The following is a 13,715-nucleotide window of genomic DNA, read 5'->3' on the forward strand; positions in this document are numbered from 1 at the left end:
ACTTGACAGCAAAATGTGAATGAATGAGGGAGGGATGATGACTCCATGCTCAAATTTTGGAGGAACATTATCAAATAGTTTCACAAAACAAATGTACATTTTTTTCACTCTACTTTTTCAATCTATATGTAGAACAGATTATCCAAGAGGCTGGGTTGTATGAGGAGAAGTGTGGCATCAGGATTGGCGGAAGATTCATCAACAATCTGTGTCATGCAGATGACACAACCCCGCTTGCTGAAACTAAGGAGGACCTGAAGCACTTGCTACAGAAGGTCAAGGACTGCAGCTTTCAATATGGATTGCGGCTCAATATCAAGAAGACAAAGATTCTCACCACTGAGCCAATTGGCAGCATCAGGATGGATGGTGAAGAGACTGAGATTGTTCACAGCTTTAGATTGCTTTGCTCCACAGTCAACACTCTTGGCACCACTAGCCAGGAAATTAAAAGGCGTATTGCCATGGGAAAGTCTGCTGTTAGGGACCTCTCCAAAGTACTGAAGAGCAATAGTGTCACTATGGAGACTAAGGCACATCTGATACAGGCCATGGTCTTTGCAATCACTTGCTATATAATCGGAGAGCTGGACAATGACTAGGGAGGATAGAAGGAGAATTGATGCCTTTGAGCTGTGGTGTTGGAGAGAGTGTTCAATGTACCATGGACTGATAAGGAAACAAACAGATTCATCCTTGTGAGGGTTAAACCAGTCTGCTTCTTGGAGGTAAGGATTCTGAGGCTTTGTCTGACATACTTTGTGCATGTTGTAAGGAGGGACCGGACCTTGGAGAAGGACGTCATGCTTGGGAGGGTAGAGGGACAGTGCAGGAGGGGAAGACCCTCTATGAGGTGGATTGATTCAGTGACTGGGGTAATCAGGGCGGGTGTGTCAGAGATAGTGGGATTGGGACAGGACAGAGTAGGGTTTAAGGCTGTTGTACATAGAGTCGCTATGAGTTGCAGGTGACTTGACAGCACATACAACAACAACAACAACAACAGCTCAGCAGTATATGAAAGGGGGTTTTTTTGGTACAATTATTGCTAATACTTGGCGCTCTCTCCTTTTCTCCTTTTAAAGGATCATTCCAAGTATGGATGAAGAAGTGCCTCACTGCAATTTTGATTTGTTTTTCCCTAGTGATTAAGTCTGTTGTGTATCTATTCATCTGTTTACATCTTCTTCAGAGAACTATCCACTGGAATAATTGGGTCATTTTTAATTGATAATGGACCCTTTATTGTTAAGATGAGATAATTCTTTATGTATTTGGGCTCCACATCCTTTATCAAATATATACTTGGGGGATATTTTCTGAGTCTTTAGTATGTTGTTTTTGCTATTGCTTTATCCCCTCAGGTTGGAACCAATTCATATTTGACCATGACTCAAAACTCACTCACTGCACTGAGTTTTCAGAGACAGTAAACTGTGCAGGAGGAGAATGCCCAACTTCTGCCATGGAGCAGATTTCAGCTTCCTGCCCTAGGCTGGCAGCACAATGTCTCACCTCTAAGCCACTAGATTTTTTAAATTCTTCACACATGTTAGTCTGGAGACTAAGGTGAACCTGATCAAGGCCACAGTCCTTGCAATTACTTGCTATGTGTCAGAAAGCTGGACAATGACTAGAGATGATATAAGGAAAATTGATACCTTTGAACTGTGGTGCTAGAGAAGAGTATTGAATATACTATGGATTCTTAGAAGAACAAACATGTTTATCCTAGAGAGGGTGAGACCAGGCTGCTCCTTGGAGGCAAGGATTCTGAAGCTTCGTCTGACGTAGTCTGGACATGCTGCAAGGAGGGATCAGTCCTTGGAGAGGAACTTTATGCTTGGGAGAGTGGAGGGACAGCGCAGGAGGTGAAGGCCCTTGATGAGATGGATTGATTCAATGACTGAGGTAATTTTGGTAGGTGTGTCAGAGACATTAAGATTGGCACAAGATAGAGCAGGGTTTAGAGCTGTTGTACATATGGTCTTTATGAGTCGCAAGTGACTCGAAGGCTCATAAACAGCACAACCTTTGCATAATCAGAGTGCAAATATATATATTACTTTTTTATTGACACATAAGCCTATTTAAGGTGTTAATCATGATGGAAAATATTGCATGAGTTCTGTTTGTATCCCTCAAGAGCAATGATATCGTCTAAATACTAAGGTGCACCTAATCTAAGCCACAGTCTTTTCATTTGCTTCCTATGCATCTAAAGGTTGGACAATAAATAAAGATGGAAGAAGAAGAATTCATGCTATCAAATCCTCGTACTGGAAAAGAGTAGTGAATATCCCATATGGCCAAAAGAACAAATAAGGCTATCTTCAAGGAAGTACAACCACGATGCTCCTTTGAGACCTGGATAGTAATAGTCAGTGTACGTAGTTAAGTCAGGAGGGGCTGGGCTTTGGAAGAAACCCTCATGCTGGGAAAAGTGGAAGTCTGAGAAAGAGAGGAAAGTCCTAAGTTGACACTTTGACAGAGTAAATGTAACAATGGGCTCAAATATATAAGAGATCAAAAGGATAACACAGGATGGGGTAAAGTCCATGTACGGGGTTCACAGGGTCGCCTGAATCATAGTAGACCGTATGGTAATGGACTACCTGGACTCCTTGCATTTTTAGACATCCTGGAGGGATGACATAACATCACGATTTAATACGAGGAAAAGAGCCTGCCCTTTAACTAATCAGGAGTTTCTCCAAAAGACCTAGCACTATTCGTGTTCACTCAAATAACTTAAAATTCATTACATAAAAGTCAAGATTGTATAGGCAGTCAGGTAAACTATGAAACACAATCCTTGCCTTTAAAGGGCTATCCTCAAGCGGAAGACCAAAAGGATTCTGCGTGTGTTAAAAAGGCAGCCTCTTCTGCAAAGCACCAAGAGACAAACGCCAGATGGTGTTCACAGAAACACTGCTAATATGTTCTTGAAATGGGAAGGTCGCACTTGGATTTGGAGAACATTAACATTAAAGGCTTTTCTTTTCTAAATAAAGTCAGTCAAGGCAAACCTTCTAGATGCATATATACTATTGTTGCTGTGTGCCTTTTTTTAAAGTCAGAACCGACTCATAGCTGAACCTCCTGTGGGATTTCAGAGGCTGTAATCACCCTGGAGGAGACTGTCCATCCATCTCCCCACAGAGCAGCTGGTGGATTCAAACTGAGTGCCTTTTGGATTGCAATGCAGTTTCTTACCTCTAGGCCACCAGAGCTGATTAAAAAAACCACATGTTTTAGTACCTACTATGGGACAGGCCCTGTGTTAGGGTTAGAGAAATAAATCTTATCATTCCTTGTCTTCTCAGCTTTATCTGTTCTGACAACATCATACCTTGACTTCACTATTTGATCATTAATGAATCTGACTTGTGAGTTAATGAAATAGAATTAATAATGGAGGAAAAAGGAATTAAACTTAGTAATTAGCAGTTAATTCTAAATGGAAGTCTTCTGCTACTGTATATGCTTACTGTCATGGTTAAATAAGTTAAATCCCGACTAAATGCTTAGAAATCCCTCTAGGAATAAAAATAAAATACAAGTGTTATTATTGTTGCATTACCAAGTGCTAACTGGAATTTGAAAAGTAAATGGATTTCTATAATTTTTATCTTGGACTTGAAAGATAAACAAAATGGCCTTTTTAAAAATTCCTTTACAAATAACATAAACTTCTCCATTTTAGTCATGTTTATCGGGACTCATTGCTAACCCAAAGGCTATGTGTCTTTCATGGTTCGAATTCACCAGGAGCAAGATGGTCAAATTCCTCTCCTGCAGTCTTATAGCCTCAGAAAACCAATGGATGGTCTTTAATGAGTGGTTCTGACTCAGAAATAATGAATTGAGTTTGAGTCCAGCACCATTATTTGTGGTTACAATGTTCTACAACCATCTAATACACGCATGGATCCAGCAGAATGATGCCAGTGTACATTAATTAGTATGGGTACAATTACTAAGAAATAAAAGACAAGAGAACATTTCTCATGTCTAATGATCACATTCCCCCTCACCTCACTCCTCCCAACCAGAGTCTTCTAGTGGATGAACTTACAGCTCTGCCGTGTACTGGGGGATGTGGTCTGGGATTTTACTGAGTTTCTGATTGGAGCAATCGACTGTGGTCCCTTCACAGCGGCACTTTTCAGGACAAGCCATATCTGCAAAGCAGTCTCCACTTAATTTTGATCGATAATCTTCTGTACCTATTGAGGATTCAAGCCAAAAGAGCAGACGCTGAGTCAAAAGGGGAAGACTATGCATTCCATCTTTGGAAGCAGAAAAACAAGTCAACGAAAACCCAAAAGGGAGAGAACTACGGATTGTGCAGCAGGGGACACGTTGAGGGGATTTTGGTCAATGAATGCCAGGAGGGGGTTAAAACAGGGGCTCGGAATTTGCTGGAATAAAAAATAGTGACCACATTCATACGACAGGAAGACATTTACTAAAGACAAGCTTTTCACAGATGTACTTTCTGCTGATCCACTTACAAGCCATTTCTGCTTAGTTCACAGCTAATCATACAATGGCTATCCAATATTTTTTTACAGCTGATTTTGTTTTCAATCAAGATTTTAAAAAAAAAAAGAAGAGAGAGTACTCTGTAATAAACATATCTCTACAATATCACTTTAAAAGCAGGGCTTTCTAGGCAAATGGTTGTCTCTAAGGTTTTTCAAGTCTTTGTGCTCTTTGAGAATTCTCTCCCTCTCACATAATGCCCTGCAGTGTCCTAAAAGCCCTCTTTTTTTTCCCTTTTTCACTTTGTTTGTATAAACACAGGCACGTAAACCTTGATTTAAGCCTCAGCAGCTTGTCATGCTGTAGAAAGCTGCGTGACGTTCCATGGTGCTTGACGGAACCATGTTTTACTGATACCTCGCAACCACATGGTTAGATCAAGCACAACAGAAAATCTCGCTACATAATCACTATACCATCCACTAACTAGGCCAAAGGGAAGACGGAGAGGGAAGATGTCGGGAAGGCAGAGAGAAGCTACAGACAGTCCGGAGAGGTAATACTGTGTACACGACATGCACTCTTCCCACAGGGCGTTTGGAATCACAGTTTGGGTGTTACTACCGAAGGGTTCCTGGAAACACAAAGAAGGGGTACACCGCTGGGTGCCTTCCACAGTTCTCCTCTGCAGAATGGACAGGACAGCTTCAGGAACAATGGCAGGAAGGAGTTGGAGGTAAGCTACAAGGACAACAGAGAAGCTCAAAGGGCCTGTGGTTTCTTCTTGGGGTAGAGGAGAAGGCGTGAAAGGACCACACTAGAAGAAGGTACATCAGGATCGAAAAGGGAAGACATCATGGTTTCAGATCAGACACACTTTTACTTACAGCCCAAATGGTGAATTCCTGCAAAAGTAAAGATTACCAAGAAGGAAAGAAAGACAGAATAATCCCAGTTAGGATTAATACACATAAACACAAAACCAAGCTCCTCTTCTCCTGGCTTCACTGTGGCACTTAGGGAGCCCTAGCACCATGGGGTAGGAGATCTCATGCTTTGTGGCACTTTCCAATTATTTTGGAAGTGCAGAAGTCTCCCAAGAAAAGCAACAGCATAAAAGATATTTACAACATCAAAATAGGAGGGCTATTCCAAATTAAATTCTTGTGGATTCCTTTAAGGGTGAATTCTCTGCAAACAGATCTCCTTTTGTGTTATCACTGAGCAATCAAAAATGCCACATGGAGTGATGGTAGGTGACAACGTAACATTCAAAAAAAAACAAAATGAACTATAGAGAGCGCCATTGGTATTTGGGTAAGTTCTTAGGTTTGCATGCTTGGAAATCTTGTTTCTGACTTACAAGTGTCACTTAGTGACAAAGGAAACCGAGTCTCCCAAGGAGCTGTCACGAGGGACAGTATAGTTTGATCAAACTGTCCCTGAGCGTATTAGTGTTTATTGGCGATCTTCTGTGGTGGCTTAAGTTTTGATCTCCAAAGTGAAATGAAGTTGTGATGATGTAGTTAAGCTGCCACTGAGTTAGTTCTGACTTATAGTGACCCTGGGAACTCTTCTGCTTGTGCTACTAACTGAAAGACTGGACATCTTCAGCAGTTCAAATCCACCAGTAGATCTGGAGGAGAAATATGAGAATTCTCCTTCCATAAAGACTTACTGTCTCAGAAATTTGATGGAGGGTCATTTAGGAGTCAGAACTGATTCCACGGCTGTGATTTTGCTGTTGTTTTATTATTGTTATTTTATTTTACATTTTAGTTCATTGGAGCCCCAGCTACATAGAGTAGAACTGCTCCATAGTGATTTTAAAGCTGTGACCTTTGGAAGCAGTGTAAAACTCTGGGTGTGTTCCCATCACTAATATTTTGGTTAATAGTTGAGTACCTGAACATTTTTCATCACCCAGGGATTTATTGAAATAAGCATACTGAGCCAAAGTGGCAGGGATGTAATATCTTACATTTAAAATAAACAGTATTCAGTGCAGTAACAATAATGTCTATGTTATGATGATTCTTTTCTATAGGCTCAATTTTTAATTAACATTTATATTAAAAGGGAGCCTTGGAGCCTGGCTTCTATAAATATTGTTTTAAATTATATAAATTGAATTTTTAGAAATTGAAAGTTAAGCTGCTGTATCTAATATAAAAGTTATTTCCCAAAATCTATTATTTGGCCTGCTCTCAATGAGAGAGCAAAACTACATTCAAATACAGAATGTATTAATGTAGCTGATTGGTTATTTATTTGGCAAGAATGTCTACCCTACTAATGAATAATATACAGGGTGAATAATTCAAGTATTATGGGAACAATTATATTAACTGCTGTTATTTGGAGATTTAATTCACATTAAAGTTCTATTTTGTAGGTGGTCTGGTGTTAAGAATATGACTTTCCCAGGGTATGAAACAGCTATCAGATGATGTGCTACTTAATAACTAGCTAAAAACAATGAATTTTTTTTTATTGCTTAATGAGAGTCTATCGATTGTTCTTTTCAATGTGCTACTTCTTATGCAGCCAGCACTCAACGAGCAAAATACATGAAACATTGTTGACTATTCAGGCTCAAAATGAGCAAGAAAAGAAAATCTGTTAAATGCAGACGATTACTCCAGATACAAATCAATAATGGCAAACAACACATCTCTCTAATACAAAGACCAATCCTGGAGCCCGTGTGAAAAAAAGAAATATTACATTGTACATGAGAACTGTGGCAACACTTTCTTACTTTTAGCTTTGAAAAGACATCATTTAGCAATATAACAGGAAAATTATTAATATAGTCAGTTAGTAACATGACTTCTATAAAAATGGCTTAAAACAAACAAATCAGGAGGCATTTTACACAACTGGCAGGCAAGGGGAACAGTAAGTCAAGAAACATATTTCAAAGAGCTAGTTCTAGTATCATTTGCCTTGATAGTGTGTAAGATCAACGTGGTCTTATGTTACAACTATTTTCTTAGAACCTTCTCACTGGTTATTCGAAGTGTCTATATGGTTCCCAGGAAGGCAGATTTGGTGGCATACTTTGTACAGTTTTGCTGCTGATCCAGTGGCAAATTATCTCTCTGAGGTTTCCAACTTACTTTCCCCTTGGGGAAACCTAGTGGTTTTCCAAGAAGAACACAATTGAGAGTCAGCTATGAATTTGCAAGAACCCAATGGAGAGTCAGCTATGAATTTGTTCTTACTAAACAGTAAATGAACGAATGCCCACAAAATACGATGTTCTCACCATAGGCACCATGACCCTATCTGCTCAAGAATGTAAAGTCACAAATAAAAAAAAATGCAGATAGCAGTCTTCTAAAAATAGAATTTAAAGAAAAAGTATGCAAAAAGGATACTTTTTTTTTAAATTATAAAGAAACTACCAAGTAGTTCAATCTCATGTTGGGGGAGGAGGGAAGTAATTCTGTGTTTGTAGCTAATTCCTTGTAGAACTAGCCCTTTGATAACACAAAGAACACTGTCTTTAAAACCAGCTCAGTAAGCTACGTTTTAAAAACAGGTTGGGGGGAAAAATCAGATATACAGTGTAGGGAGAGAAAATTATTTAAGTAGAAAGCTATAGGTTCAAACATTTTAGCTACTGTGCGAAATTTTAGATAATGTGCCAACGTGAGCGAGTGAGAGAGAGAAGGAACGGTGGGGCTTTATTTCTATCTAACACATCAGAAGCCGCATGCAATGGTCAGGTGTTTGGGAAATAGCTACAAGTGATCTACGCAGATGTGAATCTAGCTACTGGGTTCCCACTGTGTTTTCAGAAGCATGCATATCAGAGGCTTAGAAGCTGGGTTATAAAGGTGAAGAAAGGGTGTCTGCAGTCCTACTACCGAGCAAAACCTACCTGGAATGAAATACTGTTCTTTAGCTAAATAAAAAAGAGAGAGAGAAAAAAAATACAAGATGTACCTGAATGCCAGCAAGCAGAGATACGAGTTATAGTCGATTAAGAATGGACTATAGTTATTGCAGACAATTACATGAAAATGATCTACTCCCAGCAGTAGCTGAAGTATACAAATGTACAGTGAGTAGTAAATGCATCTAGAGTCACGGACAATAAACAGCTCTGTTCCAATATTAGCTTTTTTAGTAAATTAATTGCCAACTGTAGGATACACACAGAATCATGAAGTTACTACCAAAAACATACAGAACGTATTTTCTCATAATGAAATAGTCAAGATTAGACCCAAGTGAATATCAAATTTCATGGAAGTATGTTTTTAATTAAACAATACAATATATATGTATTTGACTTCTATAAATAAATATAATATCCCAACCTTTTAAAAAGATGCTCTTTTGGACAAAAAAAAAATTGTCTTTGGAGTTAAATCATACAAAGAGAAATGGCAGGAAATGTGAGAGCTAGGGATCAATTTTTTTTTCTTCTTTTCCTCCCTTCCCACCTCTACCTTTTAAATCAGAGCAGATCTCATAAACAAGTCTCAGTTCACTTTCAAAAGACATGCATATGATTGATTACCTTGGAGTTGTTCAATGGAAACAGAGACAACAAATACGAGACTGAACTTAAAAGGCACTCTGAATTGACTAATTAGTCACAATTACAGATGCCCCTTGGGAACAGTCTGAAGTATTCAGGTCTCGTTTTTAACTTGCCTGATATGTGTTAGAGTTTGTTTTATTTGTTTTTTCATGGGCTGAGGGGGGAAAAAAGAAATATGATTCTGCAACAGTTTGGTCTTTAGCCGAAGGCCAGCTGTTTTGTTGGTTAATACCAGGAAAATATCAAATGAAATAAAAAAAAAGAAAGAAAAATTACCTGAACAACGAAATTTCTTGCTTTTGATCTGGCCAATTCTTTTGTTGGCCAGCCGGCGGGGGCTGGTGCAGCGGGCCCCACTGGTCTCTATGGGGTTGTCATGGAGATAATCCGCCAGCCACTTCAGATGGCAGTCACAAATAAATGGGTTCTGAGCCAAATGCCTTGTAGAGACACACACACACAGAGCAATTTTTACAGGTGATTTGCAACGGACTCAACGTCCCAATCCAGAATGCCACCAAGGGTGACCAAATCGGATCCCGATTCTCTATACGTACATCGTCTTAATGGCCCGCAGAGGTGAAAGGGTGCCCTTAGCGATGGTCTGGAGCTTGTTGTCGTACAAGGAGAGGAGGTTCAAGTTGTGCAGGTCCTGAAAAGCATCTACACGAAGGCAGTTTATCTTGTTGGCATTCAACAATCTGTTCGATCAAACAGTTGCAGGATTAAAGTGCAGCATCTCATTAACTCACCTTCAATAACTCGTCCTTCTTAAGAACACGTTACAGAGCTTTTATGGAGCCCTGGTGGCCTCCTCAGTAGAGAGTTGGGCTGCCAACCCAAAGGTAGATGACTCGAATCTACCAGCTGTTTTCTTCCCCTGCGATTTACCGTCTCTGGTAATCTGCTTGAGGGTCAGCTATGAGATGGTTTCAACTCAACAGCAATGACTCTTAAGTTTAAGAGTACCTGGTCAAATAATACATGTCTTTTAACTCCAATGCTAGTATTTTAACTCTAGTAGTTCCAGACATTACACCATGAGGATATCGTGGCACTTCCAGAAAGAACAAAAGCCATGCAGCCAAAGGTGGGTCTAAAATACGTGCCATTTCCACAATGATTTAATAAAAAGGATTGACAATTCTTCTCTGGAGTGGACGAGATTGTGAGGGTGACACAGGATGGGGCAGTGTTTCATTCTGCTGTGCCTGAGCTGGAGCCAGACAGACATGACCTAACATTAATCATGACCTTCGCTGCCGGGATAAAGATGACAGACAGAGGTGAATGGCATCCAACCACTATGGCCGAGAAGGCAAGAAAGTGCCATGACATTTTTAGTCTCTCAAGTTGGCCAGTGATAGAAGTTCAGTCTATGCTAAAGAAGGCACAGCTAGATCACCTTACAGCTTTTCAAGTGATACACCCACTCTGAGACACCACCATAATCTACATTGACCTACAGGGTCCTTAATCCACCCCGTAAATGTGGAGACCTATTCACTGTCCCCTGTTGATCGTGTCATTTACAACCACATGGGGTTCTTGCTTTTTGTTAAACATGCCAGGCTCTCTTCTCCTTCTGAAATACTTATCCTCTACCTATCTGTGTTTAGTTAATGACTTCATTTCCGGAGCCTTTTAATTTCTTACCTTCTCAAACCAGTCTACTCAGAGTAATGGCTGATATTTTACAAGTAGATCACAAGAAATTCTTCTTCTCTCTTAGTTGAGAACTTCCATGAAAATCTGGTCAGCATCATGGTTATAAACAAAACTCCACTGAAAGATGGGTGGTGGCTCAGTAGGAATGTGTTTTGTTGGTAGGTGCCACTGAGTTGAGTACAACTCATAGCTCATAGCAACTCTATGAACAAAGGGCCTGAACACTCTTCTGTCCTATGCCATTCACTCAGTCTCTGACACACTCAAGCCCATTGCTGTAGTTATTGTGTCAATAAACCTGGCTGGTGGTCTTCCTCTCCTTCACTGTCCCTCCACTTTTCCAAGTATGATGTTTCTGTCCAAGGAACAATCCCTTCTAGCAACATGCCCAGAGTATGTGAGATGAAGGTTCATCATCTTTGCCTCCAAGGAGCATCCTGGCTGCACCTAGCCCAAGACATACTTGTTAATTTGGAAAGAAATGAGATATTCAGCACTCTTCTCCAACACCACACTTCAAAGGCATTAATTGTTCTATCATCCTTATTCACTCAGGAGGCATAGCAAATAACTAAACAACCATGGACTCAATCAGGTGCTCCTTCGTTACCAAACTGACATCACTGCTTCTTAATAATTTGGAGAGGTCCCTAACTACTAGGGTCACTTTCCCAGTTCAATATATCTTTTGATCTGACTTCTAGTACCAGGATGAGTGTAGTGGCTAGGAGAATTGAAGGTAGAATTCAGACTCGGTAGGTAGGTAAGAACCCTGATCCTGAACCCCAAATGCCTTCAAGCTTAGTATACATTAAATGTTTTTGTTTTGGTTTTTTGTTGTTGAAAAAAAGAACTGTTGTTGAATGCATATTTTACAACCTCCATGTACAGTGACATAGAACATACAACCTGCATGTAGATTGACTTGGATCATCACTATATAAATATCTGTCTGTCTTGGTTTAAGATAGTATCCCACAAATTTGATTTATGTTTTTTCAGTACGATGTCTATATACATATTCTGTAAAAGTGGTTTTTAATTTGTGACTTGGCAAATGCTCTTCTTGGTATATAAGTTAGTTGTGACTGAGCTTCCACTCATGCTTTGCTCCCCTCTGGAGTTGTGCTTGCCCTCCTTTTCATTGGTCTCTACTTTTTAATTTTTCAAGGTCTCCCAGAAGTCCCATTTGAATCCTAAACCTATACTACATCCCATCTCGCTAGAGTTTTTCTTCTCTCTGATCCCCAAGTCTTGTCACATAGTATTTTTAAAAATCTATATTGGAGAAGTATCTGAAACTAGGAATAAGAGGGAGATATTTAAAAGGGATATGTGATCAGGTATTATTGTCATGACAGGAGTCCAGAATTAAGGCTGCATAGAGGAGTGGACTTGGGGGACAGGGATTGTATAACAATGAAAGAATTTTACTTTTACTTTTCAAAGAGAAGAGCGAATTGGGGTGGGGGGAGTTTGGGTGGGATGAAAAATGTAACAATGAATGAATGGAAATTCAAAGTCTCTGTAAACTTTCATGAAAATTAATAAAAATTTAAAAAGGGGAACAAAGGAAAAAAATATAGGCAATAGTATTAAAGAATTCAGTGGTATCAATCAAGAAAAAGAACTCAGTTAATAAATCCATAAATTCTAAACAGAAGAACTTTAAGGTAGACCCTAAACCACGTCTCTGGAAACTCTATGAACTTGGAAAAATGACAATAGTTATGGAAAGGCAATAGGTCTTTCGTTTATAGAGTCACTATGAGCTGCGCTTGACTCAACAGCAATCGACAACAATGACAACAACTGTGAACTACTCAGGGATAGAAATTACAACCTGTGCCTTTTTACACATATAGCTTCTAGGCCAGAGTCAGGGACACACAGAAAGTGTTTCATGAATTCAGCAGATCTGGAGGAGCCATTCAATACTAAGGATGGAACGAATAGCAATTTATATTTCCAAATGTCTTTTTCACATAAACATCCATTAAAATACTTGGTGTCAACACTTGCTCTTATAACCATGTATTACAAACCCAAAACTAGTGCTGTGAAGGCAAGTGTGACTCACAGCTGACCCTTCATTAGATTGCCAAGGCCACAAAACTTGGTGGGACGTGATAGTTCATCTTTCTCCTACAGAGAAGATGGTGGCTTTGAACTGCTGATTCTAGTTAACATTCCAATGGCTCAAAATAGTAAGTTAGAGACAAAAGAGCAGTAAATTGAAAGCCACAGTCATCAAATTCATTCCAACTCACAGCAATGCTCTATCGGGTTTCTCAAACTATAAATCCGAATAAGAGGAGCTTGGCATTGTTGTCCCATGGAGCAGTTGGTGGAGGCAAGTCTCCAGAGATACAAGGTCAACTGCATAACATGCTATAGGACTAACTACCAAAGCAATCTTCTAAGATATGGTCCTGGGTTTACAGGACATGCTCTCATTGGGTTAATTTGAGGGGGACTGCTGTGTTATGGCCAACTGGACATTATTTCTGTACTTGGGATGTCATTCTAGTTCTATCATTCCTCAGAGCCTTCTGACAGTACCTAGTAAACATATCCTCACTGTCTCTCTCCTTTCTATCCAATCATAAATCAAAACAGAGACATTTCAGAAAGGGCTGCGATCATAGATGCATCAAATGATTGTGCAGTCAGAGAGCATACCTTCACAAGAGCACAGAGAGAAAGATTTTAAGACGTCCCCAAAGTGTTGCTTTTTCAAATAAATAACCATAATCAGTTTTAGCTCAGCGAGGCTAGTATTTTCTGTTTCAAAGAACATATAACTGTGGTTGAATTTGTATGACTTTTCCACAAAAATAGGAAATGGAACACTGACCAAAATACAATGTTTAGACCCAACAGATCAGAAACAATCTAATACTTACAAAAGCTGTAAGGAAACAAGTCCTTCAAATAAGTTTTTTGGGAGATCTGTGATTTTATTTCCATAGAGGACTCTGCAAAACACAAGTTATAAATT

General features: G+C 39.5%; 1 protein-coding gene across 1 annotated transcript in view; it reads right to left on the reverse strand.

The window, feature by feature from the left end:
- The window catches only part of SLIT2 (slit homolog 2 (Drosophila)), a 632,406-nt gene that overhangs the window by 161,059 nt on the left and 457,632 nt on the right, over positions 1-13,715 (reverse strand). The window contains exons 12-16 of the mRNA XM_006884512.1: positions 13,621-13,692; positions 9,604-9,747; positions 9,323-9,486; positions 8,378-8,401; positions 4,079-4,229 (exon numbers count right to left, since the gene is read on the reverse strand). Coding sequence (XP_006884574.1) covers positions 4,079-4,229; positions 8,378-8,401; positions 9,323-9,486; positions 9,604-9,747; positions 13,621-13,692 — 555 coding nt within the window. The remainder of the gene's footprint in view (positions 1-4,078; positions 4,230-8,377; positions 8,402-9,322; positions 9,487-9,603; positions 9,748-13,620; positions 13,693-13,715) is intronic.

Source organism: Elephantulus edwardii, unplaced genomic scaffold (genome assembly GCF_000299155.1).
Source record: "Elephantulus edwardii isolate Elephantulus edwardi_28Jun2011 unplaced genomic scaffold, EleEdw1.0 scaffold00035, whole genome shotgun sequence".
NCBI classification, from domain to species: Eukaryota; Metazoa; Chordata; class Mammalia; order Macroscelidea; family Macroscelididae; genus Elephantulus; species Elephantulus edwardii.